General features: G+C 52.3%; 1 protein-coding gene across 8 annotated transcripts in view; it reads right to left on the bottom strand.

The window, feature by feature from the left end:
* NUMA1 (nuclear mitotic apparatus protein 1) overlaps positions 1–18484 on the bottom strand; it is a 69608-nt gene that overhangs the window by 9265 nt on the left and 41859 nt on the right. For 7 of the 8 annotated variants that reach the window (XM_034994989.1, XM_034994988.1, XM_034994987.1 and 4 more), the window contains exons 3-15: positions 18023–18108; positions 12679–12758; positions 11482–11564; positions 10945–11025; positions 9511–9598; positions 7967–8087; positions 7310–7467; positions 6907–7024; positions 6685–6802; positions 6188–6328; positions 4257–4379; positions 706–4104; positions 258–299 (exon numbers count right to left, since the gene is read on the bottom strand). In XM_034994989.1, coding sequence (XP_034850880.1) covers positions 258–299; positions 706–4104; positions 4257–4379; positions 6188–6328; positions 6685–6802; positions 6907–7024; positions 7310–7467; positions 7967–8087; positions 9511–9598; positions 10945–11025; positions 11482–11564; positions 12679–12758; positions 18023–18108 — 4638 coding nt within the window. The remainder of the gene's footprint in view (positions 1–257; positions 300–705; positions 4105–4256; positions 4380–6187; positions 6329–6684; positions 6803–6906; positions 7025–7309; positions 7468–7966; positions 8088–9510; positions 9599–10944; positions 11026–11481; positions 11565–12678; positions 12759–18022; positions 18109–18484) is intronic. The other variant, XM_034994992.1, reaches the window with a different exon arrangement.

An 18484-nucleotide genomic window follows, 5' to 3' on the forward strand; every position in this document is an offset into this window, starting at 1 on the left:
CCTCATCGCTGACAGGCAGATGAGAGAAGGGACAGAAGGATGGGGATGCCGACCTGGGCTGGGTGGGACGAGGCCCGAGAGAGGGCCCAGCACACTGCAGTCCTGGGCAGCCCGGGCCTGGACTCCATGGCTTGACCCTGCCCCCTTCACAAACAGTTCACAACGGGAGCGGGCGGAGGCAAGCTGCGGCCGGGATCATGCACTGAGACGGGTCACCGCTTAAGCAGCCAGCATTTATCGGGGACCCCAGGCTTTACCTGCTTAGTCTGCTCTCTCTGAAATACCTCTAGCTGCTCCACCTGTGCACGGGGGAGGGGCAACGGAGACAGAGTGAGATGCGGGCCGAAGAGGCACCAGGTCTGCAGCCAGGCCACTCTCACTGAGGCTCTGACACTTCCCTCCAAGGAATGAGACTTCTAGTCGTTTAAAAAAAAAAAAATGCCAATTTGGCTCACTCTCATCCCCGGTAGCTCCTAGGGTCTCCACCGCAGGCATACCTGCCTAGCACCGTGTGCTTCTAGAATGGGCTGATGGCCTTCACAACTTGACTCTCCAGGGACAGCGCTTTCAGGGAGGAAGAAACTACTGGTACTTGCTTTAGGACCGTAGGGGGCAACATACTTGAACTCTACCAGCCACCCCGCGAGGGAGGGGCGACACGACAGGAGGGAATCTCTGGGGGCAAGGCTGAGCTGGGCATCTCACCTGGGCAGTGAGTTTCTGCCTCTCGTCCTGGAACCGCTGCCTCTCCTCCAGGACCTTGACCTTGGCACCCTCATACTTGGCAGTCATCACCTCCAGCTCCCGGGCAGTGTTCTGTGCTTCCCGCTGCAGCTCAGCCAGGCGGGTCTCGGCGTCAGCACGCACGGCTGCCAGCTCTTGGCCATACTTCTCTCTGGCCTGGTCCAGCTCCACTTCCAGAAACTGCCGGCCAAGGCTGGCCCGCTCACCCAGCCCCCGGTTCTCCTCTGCCAGCAGGCCGTGGGCCTTCTTCAGCATGCTCAGCTGCTCCGCGTAGCTGGCCTTCTCAGCCCGCAGCTGCTGCGCTGCCCGCTCTTGCTCTGCCACCTTCTGCCGCAGGGGCACCAGCTCCCCGAGCTCCCGCTGGGCCCGCACCAGCTCGGCCCGCAGCCCGCCGGCCGCCTGCTTGCTCTGCTCCAGCTCCTCGCGATGGCGTTTCTCAGCAGCCGCCTGCTCGGCCTGCAGCTGCTGGCAAAGGTGCTTGGCGGGCAGGAGCTCGCTCACGAGGGCCTGTGTGCTGGCGTGCTCCAGCTGCAGGGCAGAGAGGGCCTGCTCCTTCTGGAAGAACTTCTCCTGCCACGTCTTCAGTTCTTGGCCCAGCTCCTCCGCTCGCTCTGCCTGCGAGGCCAACTCCTGCCGGAGGCTCTCCGAAGCCACCCGCTGTTTGTCCGCCTCCTCCCGGAGGGTGTGCACCTCCTCCCGCAGAGCGGAGCTGCGTTCGGCAGCCCTGGCGCTGTTGCTGGCGGTCTCCGCCTGCAGCAGGCGCAGCCTCTCCTCCAGCTTCTGGCTCTTCTCCGACTCCGCTACGACCAGCCGCTTCAACTCCTTGCTCTCCCCCTCTTTCTCCAGGACCTGGCGGTTCAGGATGGACACCTCCTCCTCCAAGCTGCTGATGAGGCTGTTTTTCCTCTCAGCCTCCTGCTGGCCCCGGGCCACCTGGGTCTTCCACTCGTCCTCAGCCTTGCTATGGTCTTGGGCTTTGGCGCGGAGGGTGGCCAGCTCCCGTTGGGCTGTGGCTAAGGTGTCCTGACTGCACCCCAGCTCCTGGGCCTTCTCCTCTAACCGGCCCCGCAGAGCCTCCAGAGCACCGACCTGCTCGGCGCGGGAGGCGCGCTCACACTGCAGGCTGCGCTCCAGGCCAGAGGCCCTCTCCTGATGCTCCCGGCACTGCCGCTCCAGCTTGCTCACCTCTGCCCGCAGAGCCTCGAGCTCAGGGCCTTTCCGCTTGCTCTTTCCAGTAGACTCCGACTGTGCTCCTGACCCAGAAGGGTCTTCTCCACTGGCCGGCCCTGGAGACTGTTGGCGCTCCTCCTCTTTCTTGGCCAGCTGTTCCTTCAGTCGCTGCACAGTTTGCCGAAGCTCCCCCAGCTCTGTTCTCTGGGCTGCCTCCTGCCCACGAAGCTTGGCCAGCTCCTGGTCCTTCCCTTCCTTTTCCATCAGGGCGTGGGCCAGGGCTTCCTGCAGGGTCGCAAACTCCACACGCTGCTCATTGAGGGCATTCTGCAGCCGCATCTCCAGCTCTGCCTTGGCGGCCTTCTCCAGGGCAAGATCGGCTTGGGCCCGGCCCCGCTCCTGGGTCAGGCGTGCCACCTCCCTCTCCTGCTGCCCGCGCTCCTCCTGCTGCTGGCCCTGGCTCTCGATCAGCGCAGCCCGCAGCCTCTCCAGTTCACTGCCCATCTGCTCGGCCTCCCGCTCCATGGCCTGCAGCGCCGCCTGCGTGCTGCAGAACTGGCGTCCCTGCTGCTCTTCCGGCCACTCGGCCTCTCTGGCTCCGGCCCTCGGCGGCTCCTTGCGCAGCTCCCGGGAGGCCGTTTCCTGCCGCTCTCCTGCCTTGCGCACCAAGACCTCCAGGCGGGCCACCTCCTTGCCGGTGGCAGCCATCTTCTCCTGCAGAGCGGAGAGGTCGTCCGCAAGCCTCTGGGCCCTGACCTCCTTCTCCTGCACCTGCTGGAGCGCTCTGGCCAGGCTGGCATGAAGCTGAGCGACTTCAGTCTGCTGCCGGCTGATCTGGAGCTCGCTGTGGGCCTCAATCCCCGCCACCTTCTCCTTGGCCTCCTGTAGTTCCTGGCGGGCCTTCTCGCATTCCTCCTTCAGGGTCATCAGCTGCTCCTGGAACACGGCACCGTACTGGGCCTCCTCTTGCTGGCTCTCCTCGTACCGCTCGCGCCAGGTGGCCACCTCCTTGGCAAGCTGTTCACACTCCCCCTCCGCCTCACGCTGGGAGGCTTCGGCCTCTGCCAACTCCCGCCGCAGGGCTTCCATCTCAGCTTGATGGGCCTCCCCCAGCTGCCGTAATCGGGCCTCCAGCCCCTTGCGCCCAACCCTCTCTTCTTCTAGCTCCTTCCGTTCCTGCTTATGCTGTTCCACCAGACACCGGGTCTCTGCCTCCAGCTTGGAGATGTGACGCTGCTGCTCTTCTAGGGCATCTGAGGCCCTGCGCTTCTCCTCCTCCAGGCTGCCCTTGGTGATCTTCAAGGACTCCTCAAGGGCCCGGACCTGCTCCTGGAACTGGCCCTTCTCCTGGGCCACCCTTTCTCTCTCGGTTGCTTTTTGCTGCTCAGACCTCAGCTGGGCCTTTAGCTCAGCCACCTGGGCCTGGGCCTCACACTGCTCCTGGCGGGCTGCCTCAACACAGGCATGGAGTTCCTCCACCTTTTGGCTCAGCTCTGCCTTCTCCCGCTGGGCCTGAGTCACCGAGGCCTGGGCGCTGTCCCGGGCTTCATTAGTGGCCTGAAGTTGCTGTTGCAGGACCTCTAGCTTGGCAGTCTTCTCCTTCTCCAACGCTTCCAGCTGCTGGAGAGCCGAATCCCTCTCCTTTAAAGAAGCCTGCCGCTCCTCGGCGGCAGTGGCCAGTCGCTGGGCATGGTCTCGCCTGGCGGCCTCCTGCCCCTGGGCAGCTTCCTCCAACTGCTGCTCTTTTTGCTTCAGGCTGCTGCTCAGCTGCTCCACCTGCTGGCGAAGGCCCTGCGAGGCCTGTTCTTGCTGCTGGAGGCTCTGCATGAGCTGGGCCTGCTCCGTTTTGGCCTGCTGCTTCAGGCCGGCCAGTTCTTGATCCTGCTGCTGGAGAGCGGCATTGAGGGTGGTGAGCTCAGAAGTCAGTGTGGCCACCTGGGCAGACAGCCGGGCCCCCTGAGCCTGAGAGGCCTGCTCCAGCTCTTCCTTCGCCTGGCTGAGGTTGGACAGGGAGCCCTGCAGCTCGGCAATCAGGCCAGCCAGCTGCTGCTTTTCGTCTTCAAAGTGGCCCCGCTCGGCAAGCAGCGTGGCTTCCCGCTGGCCCTGCTCAGCCTCCAGCGCCTCCACCCTGGCTTGGAGCTGGGTGTTGTCTGCAGCAAGAGAGGCTGCCTCTTGCTTCAGGGTTTCCAGCTGGTGAAATAAAGAGACAAATGAGGATCAGCATGACTCCTCGATCACCACAGCGCCTGTGAGAACTAAGGAACAGGAACCTGATGTACCAAACACAGGCCCACACCAGCCCCGGGACACGGGTCCTCACCGCTGCTCCTGTGCGCTCCTACCTGCAAGACGTCCCCCAACACTTCGCCCTTCTCCCGGGCTGGGTTCTCCCGCAGCTGGGCCAGATGCTCTTCCAGCTGTGAAAGTTTTCCCCGAAGGATTTCATTCTTCTCTTCAAGGCATTTCTGAGAGTAAACAAGAGCCTCATGTGAACAGAGGTGGAACAGGCACTAGGTTACCAATAACATACGGAGCCCTAGCACCCTGTTATCAAGATCTCCTTTTGCCCTGACCTTGGGAAAAACTCAGAAACCATGCACCTGGGTTCATGACGGACCTGATTTTCTAGCCCTAATTTCAGGGTTGAATTAAGTCATGGGACCTGTTAATTTCTTCTTCCAGGCCACTGAGTTTACTTCAAATTTCCTTACTTAAAAAAAAAAAATTTCCTTACTATATACCCTTCCTCAGGCAAGTCTTGGCTCCCAGATTATCTAAACACTCACCAGCTTAAAAACCTCCCCAGCCATGCCTGGGTGGCTCAGTCAGTTAAGTGTCCAACTCTTGATTTCGGCTCAGATCATGATCTCAGGGTCGTGAGATTAAGCCCCACATCAGGCTCCCTGCTCAGCGGGAACTCTGAGATTCTCTCTCTCCCTCTCCACCTCCCCTCCTGCTTGCCCATGCTCTAAAATAAATCTTAAAAAAAAATTAAAAATAAAAAATCTTGGGGCGCCTGGGTGGCTCAGTTGGTTAAGCATCTGCCTTCGGTTCGGATCATGATCCCACAGTTCTGGGATCGAGTCCCACATCGAGCTCCCTGCTCCGCGGGAAGCCTGCTTCTCCCTCTCCCACTACCCCTGCTTGTGTTCCCTCTCTCGCCGTGTCTCTGTCAAATAAATAAATAAAATCTTAAAAAAAAAAAATCCTCTCTTAAAAAATATATATAAATATATATAAACACCTAATATATATATATACACACACACACACATACATATGTATCTCCCCAGCCTGCCCGGGCATCAACAGCAGCAGCCATCGCACCTCCCAGCCCTGTCCTCCAGCCCCATTCCCCACTCCCCACTGTTCACTAAGCCAGGGCCAGGACTGTGCTGGGTCCTGAGTTCCTAATCCACCAGATAGATATGGGAGGTAGCTATTACTAGCCTTCTTTTGCAGAGCAAGATCTGAAGCTCAGATGTTAAGTGCCTTGCCCTAGGGCTACAGGGTTAATAAGTGGTAGAGTTGGGTTCTTAAAAATACCAATAAAAATAATAGTGGGGGCACCTGGCCAGCTCAGTCGGTGGAGCATGCAACTCCTGATCTCAGGGTTATAAGCTCGAGCCCCACATTGGGTGTAGAGATTACTTAAAAAAAAAAAAAAATATATATATATATATATACACACATATATATTTATTTATTTATTTATTTATTTGGGAGAGAGAGCACGAGCTGGAGGGGCAGAGGGAAGGGAGGGAAAATCTCAAGCCAACTCTGACTCTGTGCTGACAAGAAGCCCAATGCAGGGCTCCATCTCACCACCCTAAGATCATGACCTGAGCTGAAACCAAGAGTCGGATGCTTAACTGACTGCACCACCCTAAAAATAAAATCTTAAAAAAATAATAAGAGTAACGAATTCACTGAAAGCTTACTTTGCACAACACAAAGTGTTAAGTACTTTGTACATAGTACCCGACAATGGGTGATGAGGCAGCTACTCATTACTTTTCCCACTTTACAGAAAGCATGCTTAGAAAAGAGGTCAAGTAACTTGTCCAAGATCCCACATCTTGTAAACAGTGAAGACAGGATTCAAAGGTGTACTGGACTTAAGCCCACAATCTTTCCATTACAGCGCACTATTAAACCTTGAAGAGGAGTCAGCTTACTTCCCAAAGGCCCCAAAGAATAGAGTGGTAAATGGAACTCAGCTGTGAACAGGCAGTCAAGACCGTGGCCCTGGTTCCCCAAGCAGAGGGGTTACCTTGTCCTGCACGGCCGTGCTGAGCTCCTTCTCGAGATGGGTCTGTTTCTCCACCCACTCTCGAGTGGCCTTGCTGTGCTCTTCTGTCAGGTCATTGAGGGCACCCTGTAGCTGCTGCAGGTGACTGGCAAACTCCCGGAGCTGAGACAGACAAGCGCGAGTCCTCGTCACCCAAAGTCAAAGCCAATACCACCACTGCTGTGTGTTCCCCGACTCCAGGGGCTGCAGGTGTCTGACTATCCGTCTAATCCGCCCCAAACCAATTACAACTAGTCACATCTTTAACTCAAGACTCAAAATTCAGGGCCACAACCCCATCCCTGGCAGCAGCCTATTATGGGACAAGGAAAGGGCCAAAGTATGCAGGTCTCTGGAAAGACTGAAGCACAGGACAGGTGCCGGGACATTCTTCTCAACCCTGTTTTGGAGAATCCTCCAGACCAACTCAGCCCCAGCAGGCCTCCAGGTGGGGACAGACCCCTCCCCCCAACACTCACCTTAAAGGAAAGGTCCCCATTCTCCTCAGAAAGCTGGTTAATTTTGCGATCCATCTGGCTCTTCTCTGTCTTCAGGTCCTGGCACTGCTTCAGAGTTTCATGGAGACGCACAGTGAGGCTGTGAGGGAGCAGAGCGGTCAGAAAAGACAGTAGCACCTTTCCCCCCACCCCACGGGTGCAGGGCGCGGTGGGGAGCTGGGAAGAGATCAGGGAGAATCCTACCTCTCGTTCTTGCCACGGAGCTCCTCAAGCTCCCTGGGCTCCAGCGGGCTGGCCGCCTGCTTCTCGTTCAGCAGAGCCAGGCGGTCAATGCGCTGCTGCATCACAGCTATCTGTGCGTCTGCCCCGGGGAAGGGGAGGGAGGGGAGAGTCAGCACAGAACGACGGGGAAGAGAGGAGGAGGGGGAGGCATCCATTCTAAGGGAAAGGAGGATATGGCAAGGGCAGAACCGGCTTCCAGGAGGTCAGCTGGACTGGCCCAAGGCTGAGCACTAAGCTCCTGGGCCAGCAGAACGGACAATAATGGAACGGGGGGCCGTTCCGCACACAAGCCCAGCACTTCCTGGGATGAAAATCCCCAATGCTGCTCACTCACACATCATCCGCCAGCCTACTAGGCGCCTACCTTTCTCGGTGAGGAGCCTGCGGTTCTCAGCCAGCTCCAGCTCCAGTTCATCTCTATTACTTCTCTCATCTGCAAGCTGCTTCTTCAGCCGTCTCATCTGGAATTGTGGGGTCTGCAGGATGTCGCCCATGGGGGAGGCTGGAGAACCTGAGAGGAAGCTGAAGAAGGAGATGGCTCAGACGCCACGGTCAGAGCCTGAAGCATGAGGGCTGAAGGGAAGAGCACTGGGTGGGGATGGGTGAGCAGGGCTCTAAGGTTGTGAGTACCGGCCGGTAGGCCAAGCACCTCAGCTCTGTTCGCAGTGCCATCTCCCGCCTCATGACACGACTGTGAGCAAACGGTTCTTCTCCCCCCTCCAAGCCTTAACTTCTTTGTCACAAAAAAAATCATCTTGCCTCTGCAGAGCGGCACTGAGAGAAGGGACTTTAGCAGTCTCCACGGGAGGAAGGAATTCCATAAACAGGGAACAGCTTCTGAGGAAGGCCTTCTGCCAAAAATGGATCCCAACCAATTCCCCTAATTAGTACTGGGACAGGTGAGAACATCTAGCAGGTGCTCCAAGCACTGTCTGCAGGTGAACAGTGTTAGCCTCTAGAATGAAGGGGTCTGAGGACAGATGTTGAGGTCCTGTCCCAGGAGAGGAGGCACAGCACATACTTGTTCCCACTGGAAGAGGCGACCTTCTGTAGCTCTAGGAAGCGAACCTCCCTTTTGGCCTGGTGGCTGGGTGGGGACAGCTCTTCAGAGATGGTGCTGGAACAGGTAGAAGGGACAGGAGCTAGGGGAAGAAGCAAACCATCATAAAAAGGTTAGTAAGAATGCGAACAGATATGCATCTTTATCCAATTTGAGAACTCGCCTTAGTGGAAGTGAATCTGCAGACACTTACATGTAAGCTACAGAGGAAGGCCACTGGGCAAAACCTGAATCCCAGTGTCTGGGTCATCCAGAGGTCAGTGGCACTAAGCCGAGTCAAGCAAGTGGCTTCTCTTTCCACAAGTCATTAAGTGCTCATGCTTTTCCCTGCTGATTCAACAACTGCAGAGGCAGCTTGGGAGCTGCCCTGAGCACAATCTCCTCTTAGCCCAACAACTTCTCAGGTCAGAGCCACTGGCTCCTTCCTGAACTCCTCCATTCTGAAATCTTGCACTGCCAACACAACCTCTTTCTCAAAACCTCTGCCTCCCCTGGTTCCACGACCACCTTCACACGGCTATCCTACCCCTAAACACCCATCCCTAGTCTCCCCATCTGCCCTCCCTCCTACCCCCACCCTCTAAGCATCCAGAGTTCTAATGGGGCCTCCCTGCTCTGCCCACAGTGGCCATCCACACGCTGACTTGCGAACCCATAACCTGGCCCAGAGCCCTCGCCTACATTCTAGACTCACATTTCCAACATCTCCATTTGAAGGGCTGAAGAGAAACTTGAATATGAGGAACATCAAATTCAGTGGCTGGAAGAGAGCCTGCCTAGAGCCACATACTTAACCTATCCTCACTGGATAGCCTCTTCTTCAGAAGACATGCGGAGCTCTCGGTCTTTCTCCTGTACTTCCAGCAACACATTTGGTAGAGGACGTACCTCTCTGTTCTAGCACTTATTCTTTATCCTACTTACTGATTTACGTATCTGCCTTCCCACCTAGAACATGAGCTTCATGTGGGGAAAAGCCTTTCTTTTAGGTGCTACTCCCAGCTTCTAAGCCTAGAGTAGCAATTGCTTAAAAAATAAAAAACAGGGCGCCTGGGTGGCTCAGCCGGTTAAGCGTCTGCCTTCGGCTCAGATCTTGATCCCAGGGTCCTGGGATGGAGTCCCGCATCGGGCTCCCTGCTCTGCGGGGAGCCTGCTTCTCCCTCTCCCTCTGCCGCTTCCCCTGCTTGTCCTCTCTCTCTGTCAAATAAATAAAATCTTAAAAAAAAAAAAAGGTATGTGTGGGGTGATCAAGGACAACCTACCAGCAGACACGATCACTTATCATGTCCTGCTTAGGCGCTGCCAGGCAACAAGGAAGAGCTCCAAAGGAACTGGGATGATGGCAACATGGCCTATTTATTCCATTACACACACTTTTACTGAGTGCAGACCCTGTGCCTGGTGTTGGGACTGAAACAAACCCCCACTGTATTTCTTAATAATTCAGGATCCTAGCAGTTCCCAGCTCAGACCGGAGGGGATCCTCAGGAGTAGGTCCTACTTACCTTTCTGTAAGAAGTTTTCTAGGTCCTCATTTAGGTTTAGCCCATCCTCATGGTCCAGCACAAACTTGAGAATGACTGCTAACTCAGCCTGGGCCAGAGAGAGAGAAAAGGAGCATCACTGAAGTGTCAGAGACACCTGAAGAGATGGAAGGCACCACACTGGCCATGGCAGCCCCAGGAGCCTGCTGGAGCTCAGTCTTCCTCTCAAAGCCTAAAGCCCCACATTCCAGCTGAGAACATTCTAGCAGAGACATGTTGACCCTGCTTGCCCTCGCCTCCTCAGTTCCTCTAAAGATGCACCTGGGTTCAGACAGAGTTCCTATCTGACTTCACTCCTGACCACAGAGAAGAAAATGGGCAAAGAAAGTAGTGCAGTCAGAAAGCTTTTATATGTAACTATGTTGCCCTCTTCCAAATGACCCTCACTGTTGTTCTTTGTCTAAGTGAGAACCCGAGAACCCTCCAGGGCTCATTCAAAGCTTATCCACTAGCTCAGCTGTAAAATCTGCCCTTCACTGTCTGAATTCCAAAGTCACAGAGTTGATCTAATTTTTCTGGCCAACGCTGCCATAGTTCCTTATCCTTGTGAATTTGTTTCTACCAGGTCTATGACCAGCCTGGAGCAGAGAAAAGGTTGAAAGAGGAGCCACCCATTCCTCCCATGCCACTACAATCCCAACCTCAGAGAGGAGCCATGAACTAAGTGAGTTTAAAATGGGATGATTCAACATTGTTACCACTATGCGAAAGGCCACAGCTCTCTGGACACTGCCCCCGCAGTCACCTACATCACCCCCTGTGGCATCCCAGCTCCTCCTGCTCTGGGAAATAAAGGACAGCTGCTCAGGCAGGAAGCAAAGCCAACATTTGGACCCACATGACAGGTAGTTCCTGGAAACCAGGCCAATTCCCACTATAATGAAGTGGAGGCACCAACTCCACTTCTTCACTTAGGGACCAGGTAGAGGAGGGGGAGAGAAGGTAACCGCTTTGGGCTGGACTGTCATGATGGACAAAGACATTCTCTCTCACTAATCCTTCCCATTAGAGGAAAGGAGGAGACAAATGGAGTGACAGTTTGTGTAAAAAATATACACACTCACATGGGAACACATACATGAGGAGAGAACAATTTCTGCATATTATCCCATCACAGTACAGTTATGACTACAGTTAAATATACATATGTAAAAAAGGACTTGGAAGTATAGCCTTTAAAAGTTAACAGTTATCTCTGGGGATGAGATTACTGGAAACTGTTATTTCCTCCTTTTGTACTCTTCAGTATTTTCTGGACTTTCTATAATGAATGGCTGGAATTACTACAACATAATTTTTTAAAATAACGCTATATGCTGTTTAAAGAAAAGCAATGGAGTGAGGTGAAGCAAAGACTAGACCCATCAATCAGGGCGGAGGAGGCACAGAACTTACCTGAATCTTATATTCAAATTGTTCCCAGTCCCTGGGACTTTTGGAGCTCATGGTGGAGTGGTATAAGAGCAACATGGTCATCTAGAAGCCAAAGAGGACATACAGTCACTGAGTGGAGCTGCCTCTCTTCTCAGTGCTCCCCTTTCTGGGCTGTTCTGGGGACTCTGAACTATTCTGGAGGCTCTTCCGAAGCTCCTAGAATTCCGCCCTAGGTCCCTGCCCTTAACCGCACCCAGAAACACCTGATTGAGGACACCTGATTGTGCAAAAAGCCTGGTGCACACCTGAATTCCTGAACTCATGGAACCTAACTATGAAGCTTAAGCTACCCTCTACAAAGGTAGCACCCAGAAACAGGAGAGGGAATGGAGACCGAGGTAAGAAGACTATGACAGCTGGGTGAGGCCTAATTCCTGCCAGGTCTTCATCGAGGCCCACAGTAGTAAGCACCCACCACTTCCCCCTGGGTTAAAAGAAGGCCCAGCAGGTCCCTCTGGTGCCACCCTCTGACCCCCGCATCTGGTATTCCATTGGTACCTTGGCCAATTCCAGCTCTGACCCTTCTATCACTTTTTGCACGGACACCAGGCATTCCGGAGAAGAGGGATGTTTTCGGTTTTCTGTAACGACGACAATGCAGAAAACAGGGTGAACTTCCTGGACATCCCTGAGATCATCAGAACACCTCAGAGTAGAACAAAATCACTATCTCTGGTGGGGCCAGGAGATGTAGGGCTCCTTACTCCTATGTCCTCTCTCCCCCAACATACACATTTCCATCTGAAGTTAGTTCTATCCTAGGTCAGTCCAAGGACTACAGGGAAAGTTTAAAAAAAAAAAAAAAGCAGGCTAGGAATTCAGAGCAGCTCTGGGGCACAATCTTGCTTGCACTCACCCACCCAACTCATCAACTCTGGCTCAGTACTACAGAAAAGAAGCCCAGAGATTCCAGGTCACTCTAGAGTCTTATTCCAAGTAAGGTCACAGAGGAAGCCTGAAGCTGAGCCATACTAGGAGGACTAGGGACACCTGGTTCTTATGCTGGTATGCCAATTATCAACCTCTGCTTTATCTAAATCTATTATCTCCTCTCCCGTAATTCTCTTGAGCGGGAGATGGCAGACAGCTCCTATGTCACAGATGAGGACTCCGTGGTCCATGACTGCACAAGGGAGGGGACTGACAAGCACTGTGCTAGCTTTTCATCTCTTCCTACTAACCCATCAGCCTTAGGAGAAATTATCATTCTCTCCACTTCATAGACAAGGAACCTATGTCCAGAAAGGTCACACAAGCTATGAGGAGAAGGGCCAAGACCTCAACCTAAATCTGCCTCTGCCTCTGCTCCACATCTATTGCCTAGGCAATTAATTCAAAGTTATCCAGGGGAAATGTTTCTCTTGCAAGGGAAAGAAGGTAACATGGATCCATCCCTCTCCTCCAACTCCCTGCAGTGGGTGGGGGACAAGAGCCCAAGGTGATGAGTCCCCAAAACTGACCCTCTGGCTCTGCCTGGATCTCAGAGACGGGCTGTGGGACTGAGGGACACTCTTCTTCCCTGACTGACATCAGCATCACCAGACCCAGGGAAACAGCTGTACTCATCCCTGTGGTACAGCGTCGGTAGCCTTGAGCCTTTGCTCCTCCAGACACTGAGCTGGTTCCCCTGGACTTCCAAAGTCCCAGAGGTTGAGGAAGCAGCTCTTTCTTAGCAAGATAAAGAAAGGTGCTTACTTTGCAAAAAACTGCACACAAATTCCAGTCTCTCTGGCACCGGCTGCTGCAGGATTTGCTGCCCCTCGTCAGTGCCATGGCTAGAAAAAGAACAAGTATCAGGACCAGAGTAGTTAGCAGTCCTTCCTTCCTTGCTACTCCATTACATTCCACCTTCCCATTACTTCAGGCTTGATCTGCACTGGATCTGGGAAAGCAGCAGACCAGATGCTGGAGGCAGGGGAGAAGATACCAAAACACTACTTGGTCAGAAGGAACTGTGTGGTAGATGAGAAGTGGGAACTTGAGGCGTGCGGTCCTTCTGAAAAAGATGGCACTCTGCCACCCTAACCGTAATATGAAAAAGCTCTGTGGGAAGAGGGGAGGATGGCAGCATGGAAAAGGGGAAGCTAGGTTCAACAGTCTGTAATGGCTCCACTGGAAAACGTCAGGAAGCCAGGGAAACGTGGCTAGAGTAAGACAGACGATGGAAAGGGAAAAACAGGCCCAAGACTGAAAGAACAGGAGGAAATTCCCAAGGCTCTGAAGTGCCAGGGCAAAGTTCAACAGACTGAAGGCTGAGATGGCTAAAGCCAAGGGACAACACTGTTTTTTTTTAAGGTTTTATTTATGTATGAGAGAGAGAGCAGGAGCAAGCGGGGCGGGGGGGGGGGGGGCAGAGAGAGAGAGAATCTCAAGCTGACTCCCTGCTGAGCACAGATGACCCTGAGATCATGACCTGAGTCAAAATCAAGAGTTGGACACTTAACCAACTGAGCCACCCAGGCGCCCGGGGACAGCTCTGATCAGGGGCTGTTGCTGCGCTAGTCTGTTTGAAGGGCAAGCCACCCGCTGAGAGAGCAAGGAGGGCAGGGAGGCAGCAGGGGGAGCTCTCACACAGCCCAGGCCCCTGGCCCTGGGTGCTCAGACTAACTGCAGTTTCAATTTCAGGGGTGAATAGCTCCAATTCCAGTCAGAAAGCGGACTTTTCTTGGGCTACTACAGCTGGAGATACTGATTAAAGGGGCCTCTTGTTCCTCAATCTCCAGGTTCTACTGAATCTCCAGGTTTCAGCCAACTTTCTGAAGGTCAGGGCAGGCCCTAGAACCAGAGAACTTGCACCGCCAGACATCCTGCAAAGCATAAGCAGCATCCAAGCCAAGACCATGAATGTACTGCCCTCCCTCTCTCATGGGATTACAAAGGTTTCTTCCAAGTGAACCCCCTATTTTCTGGATAGCTGGTTTGTGATTAGGGACTCCTACAGAGCCTTCAGGAGATGCTCATCTCCTCCCAGACTCCTAAAAGAGCCACCTTCCCTACCCACCCACAATCTGGAACACTGTGACTCCTTCACTCAGCACAGAGCAGCAATTTCCTTAAGTGTATTCCATTAGATAAAAACAGAGAGGGTTCTTGCGTTAAATGTTCGGGAAATGCGGGGTTAAACCAAACTGAACATTGTCTAAAGAAGAGAATATAACATGCATTATTTCCCAAACCTATCTGACCACAAAACCTCTTTTTCCCTTACTAAGCCCCTGGGATAAGTTGCACGGAACATGCTTTAAAAATGTTAGACCTGGAGCCATCCAGCCCGTCCTTTAAAACTGAGTTCAAGGGGCGCCTGGGTGGCTCAGTCGTTAAGCGTCTGCCTTCAGCTCAGGTCATGATCCCAGGGTCCTGGGATCGAGCCCCGCGTCAGGCTCCCTGCTCAGTGGGAAGCCTACTTCTTCTCCCACTCCCCCTGCTTGTGTTCCCTCTCTCACTGTGTCTCTCTCTGTCAAATAAATAAATAAAATCTTTAAAACAAAACAAAACAAAACTGAGTTCAAGGGGCACCTGGGTGGCTCAGTCAGTTAAGCGTCTGCCTTCAGCTCAGGTCATGATCCCAGGTTCCTGGGTTGGAGCCCCATGGTGGGCTCTCTGCTCAGCGGGAGCCTGCTTCTCCCTCTATCTGCCGCTCCCCCTGCTTGTGCTCTCTCTCACATGCTCTCTCTCCCTCTCCCTGTCAAATAAATAAATAAAACCTTTAAAAAATAAATAATAAAACTGATTTCAAGTCTTATCTCTGGCAGGAAGCCATCCAGAACCACTGCCAGTCATGCCTCCTCACTCCTCAAGAATTCCTACAGCACTGACGGATACAAGGGCATCATTTACAATTGACCACACCAACTGCGCGCCTGGAAGCTAGGGTATAGGAGGTACTCGGTACATATGGGTTGACTGACAGATGAAGGAGGCTCTGTAATAGGAAGAGCAGAGGTCAACATCAGTAACACAAACGTCAGTGCTTTACGTTTTCTGGCAAAATGACTCCACTAAATTTTGCTATTCAGGCCTCACAGATATCAGAGATGGGACAGCCTTTTTGCTTCAGGCTATTCATACACAAAACAGAAAGGGAAATTTGCTAGAGAGGTGGATGCCAATGTATTTTCCCAGAGAGAAGTCTAAGTGGCCAAGGAACAAGCCCTGTTTGATTCCCACAGTTGCTATCTCCACCAGCCCTGCCGTCCTCCACCGTCTTCCCCTGAGAACTAGCATCTGATTTAGGTTAGCAACCGTAGCAGCATCGCAATGAAAAAGCCAGAACACATTCACCAAGAACATCTATTTTCCCGAAGGAAGGTGGTCTGCACTGTCCTGTATCAGAGATGGAGATTAGGGTTAACCTGGAATTTCAACAGCCCCTCCCCTTAGCGCGCGCAAGCGCACACACACACGCACACGCTCACACATTGTGTTGTCTTTCCCTCTCACCTTCCCTCCACCTCCCCTCCTCCTACTCTAAGGCTCAGGCAGTGCATCAGAAGACAACTTGGAAAATGTGCATCTTGAATTTGTAACCCTCCCTATGAAAATTTCCCACCAGGTTATAAACCTACATTGGCTAAACCAAGGACACACATCCTTACCCATGGACATATATACTGCTCTTGTCATTAAGCCAAGGAAATTTATCTCCTCAAAAGCAAAAGCTCCTTGATCTATGCTTTTTTTTTGGAAAGCAAAGCAAGGTTTATTGAGCAATAGCAAAGTGATAGTACAAAGCTCCCGAAGAGGGAGGGGATCCGAGAGGGTTGCCCTTTTTCAGATTTTATTTTTTTAAGTAACCTCTACACCCAACGTAGATAGAGCTCAAACTCGCAACCCCAAAATCAGTAGTCACATGCTCCACCAACTGAGCCAGCTAGGCGCCCAACCTTGATCTATTCTTATGTCAAAAAAAAAAAAAGCATGCTGCACCCTATTGTATGTTACAACACAAGGGGTATCACACCTGGCTGCCCCTCTTTCAGTGATGTTAAAATTATGTAGTAGGTTAGATATTGTCAGCCTAATGGTTTTACCAGCCACTGATGTGAACAGTCTAGATTTACTACTTCATTAGGGTTTGAAAAATAATTATTTTCATGAGGAATTGCAAAATGCTGACTTATAAGTGGTGCACAATTCCACCTATGAAGTATCCTTACAAAAAAACAAAACAAAACAAAACAAAAAAGAGCATTAAAAAAAACCCTTAAGTTAAATCAAGCTTGGCTCTCATCACCAGTTTATAGGCAACAAGGGGGACAAGAAGAACAAGCTGAACAGCACTGGGATTATACAATTAATAAAATCTAGAACTTAGGAAATTCTATAAAATTGGAAGAAAAGAAAATGGGGTAAGGTATGGGGGTAGAAATGAGTAGGAAACAAGACTGGTGGGAGGAGAGGAGCCCCTGATGAAAGCTCTTCAATACCAAGGCTGAAGATTTTCGATTTCAACTTCCTGGCAACGAAGAGTCACTGAGGTCCACCAGCTGTGGGGCATCACAGTGTAAGCAGGATGGCAGGAAGGTATGCCCTGGAATATGCACAGATTAGAGGAGAACGAGGTCACGAGGACCTGGTACCCAGAATGAGGCAGAGGGAGGGATGTGAGAAGTCTTCAAAGGACAAACTGAGAGGATGGTGACTGAGTAGAATCACTGCCAAAGAGAGGGAGGAATTCAAGATGCTGCTGAAAGGTCCTGCTTGGGTAACTGGGAGACAAAATGGTACTATCTATATACCAAAATAAGAAAACAGTAACTTCTTTTCACTAAGGCAGATGCTGGTTAGAGCCACAGGGACCTTCAAAACATCTTATAAAACATCCCACCACCAACATACATTTCAAAAATTACATTCAGAAGATTAAAAACAAAAACCACTCTGTTCCAGGCTACTCAGCCCCACTAGACTTTGCTGAAGAAGAGTATCAACTACATTTTCGTTCCTTTACTTACTCAACAAACATTAACCAATGTAGTGTGTTAAGCCAGGTGCAGAGGACCCCAAGGGGAATCAGTTCTACCTTCTTTCCCTATGAATGGGTGGCCAGGCAGCTTCACACAGATGCCGATTACATGGCACTGGTTCCTACCTGCTGTGTGTGCAACAGAAACACCCTCAACACCTCAGTCTGTCCCTGACCTAGGGGCTCAGAGTCAACAAAAAGGGAGGGTCCTCTCCACTGTCTCCACAATCCTTTATATTATGGCTGACCTCCACTTTTGCCCGCAGCACAAAGAAGTGAAAAGGTCAGTTTTGCCCTCCATAATTCCTGAAAGTTGATGAGAGAGGAAAAAGGATGAACTATATGAGCCTAGAACAATAACTGCAGGTTATAGCTTGACCCATCTTTGCTTGGTTCCAGAGAGGTAAGATATAAGGGGGAAGCCCCACTCCACTGATTTCCCAGATAACTGTGATGTTCAAAGGAACCGTGCTAAAGACAGACATAAAACAAAGCTCAATAGAATCCTGGCTACATGACAACAAGCAGCTTATCAAATGCTAATTGATCTCACAAAGCAAGTTAATGAGGCAGATGAAAACCCCAGAAATGCTGAAATGGTTTAGAAAAGAGCATATCTGTGCTGTGCTAACAGGTTAGAGATAAGATTTCTAGGTGCTGCTTATTGCCCTCCAGTACAAGAGCTTCCCCTTTCTTCTTCCTGACCCTACAAGTTGCCAGGAGGGCTTGTGAGAAGCCCAAAGAAGAGGGTATGGAAGACTCATTGAGACAAGAGGACAGCGAGCTCCAGAGCAGGCTCTTGGAACACTGTGATAGCAATGAGACTTGCAGGCTCTCCTGGGCAAGCGTGAGGAAGCCTTAGGGTGGGACAAGAGCGAAACCTCTCCCACAGACAGACTCAGTGACCAGAACAGGAGGCTGGTGTGCCCTTGCCTCTGGCTCCACGCTGGCAGTCCTGCCCATGCCTTCTGCTCACAGCCGTCAGTAAGGAAAGGGAGTACCTGCCGTCCCCAGCCCAGCACACCAACACACGCTTCACCTGAGAGGCTGGCGAGGGGTGTGGCGCATACTCACATGCTGTCAATGATCTTGATGAAGACGCTGCAGTCCTGGAGCTGCAGCACGGCCTCCACAGGGCTGGCCACATGCAGACTGTTCACCTGCAAAACACAGGGAGGAGCCTGCTGGAACAGAGGAAGTGACGGGAGCACTGCGGCTCGCTCCTCCCCCAGAGGCAGACCACCCGCCAGCCAGATCGCTGGGAGTGCCCACAGCTGTAGGCCTCAGGCCTTCTGGAGCATTCACTTCAGCCAAGGAGAGCTGCTGTCCCTGCTCGTCCAGTGACAGCCACCTGAATGCTGCCGTCAGAGTCTTTCCTCTGGCTTCAACTAAATGAGAGCTTAAATACTAGGATGTTCCAGCACTAGGGATACACTTTAACTATAACTCGGCATAAAATGGGTTTTTTTTTTAAGATTTTATTTATTTACTTGACAGCAAGCGAGCGAGCACAAGCAGGTGAGAGGGAGAAGCAGG

The sequence above is a fragment of the Mirounga leonina genome, unplaced genomic scaffold, assembly GCF_011800145.1.
Source record: "Mirounga leonina isolate KUSES-001 unplaced genomic scaffold, KU_Mleo_1.0 Mir_92, whole genome shotgun sequence".
NCBI lineage: Eukaryota > Metazoa > Chordata > Mammalia > Carnivora > Phocidae > Mirounga > Mirounga leonina.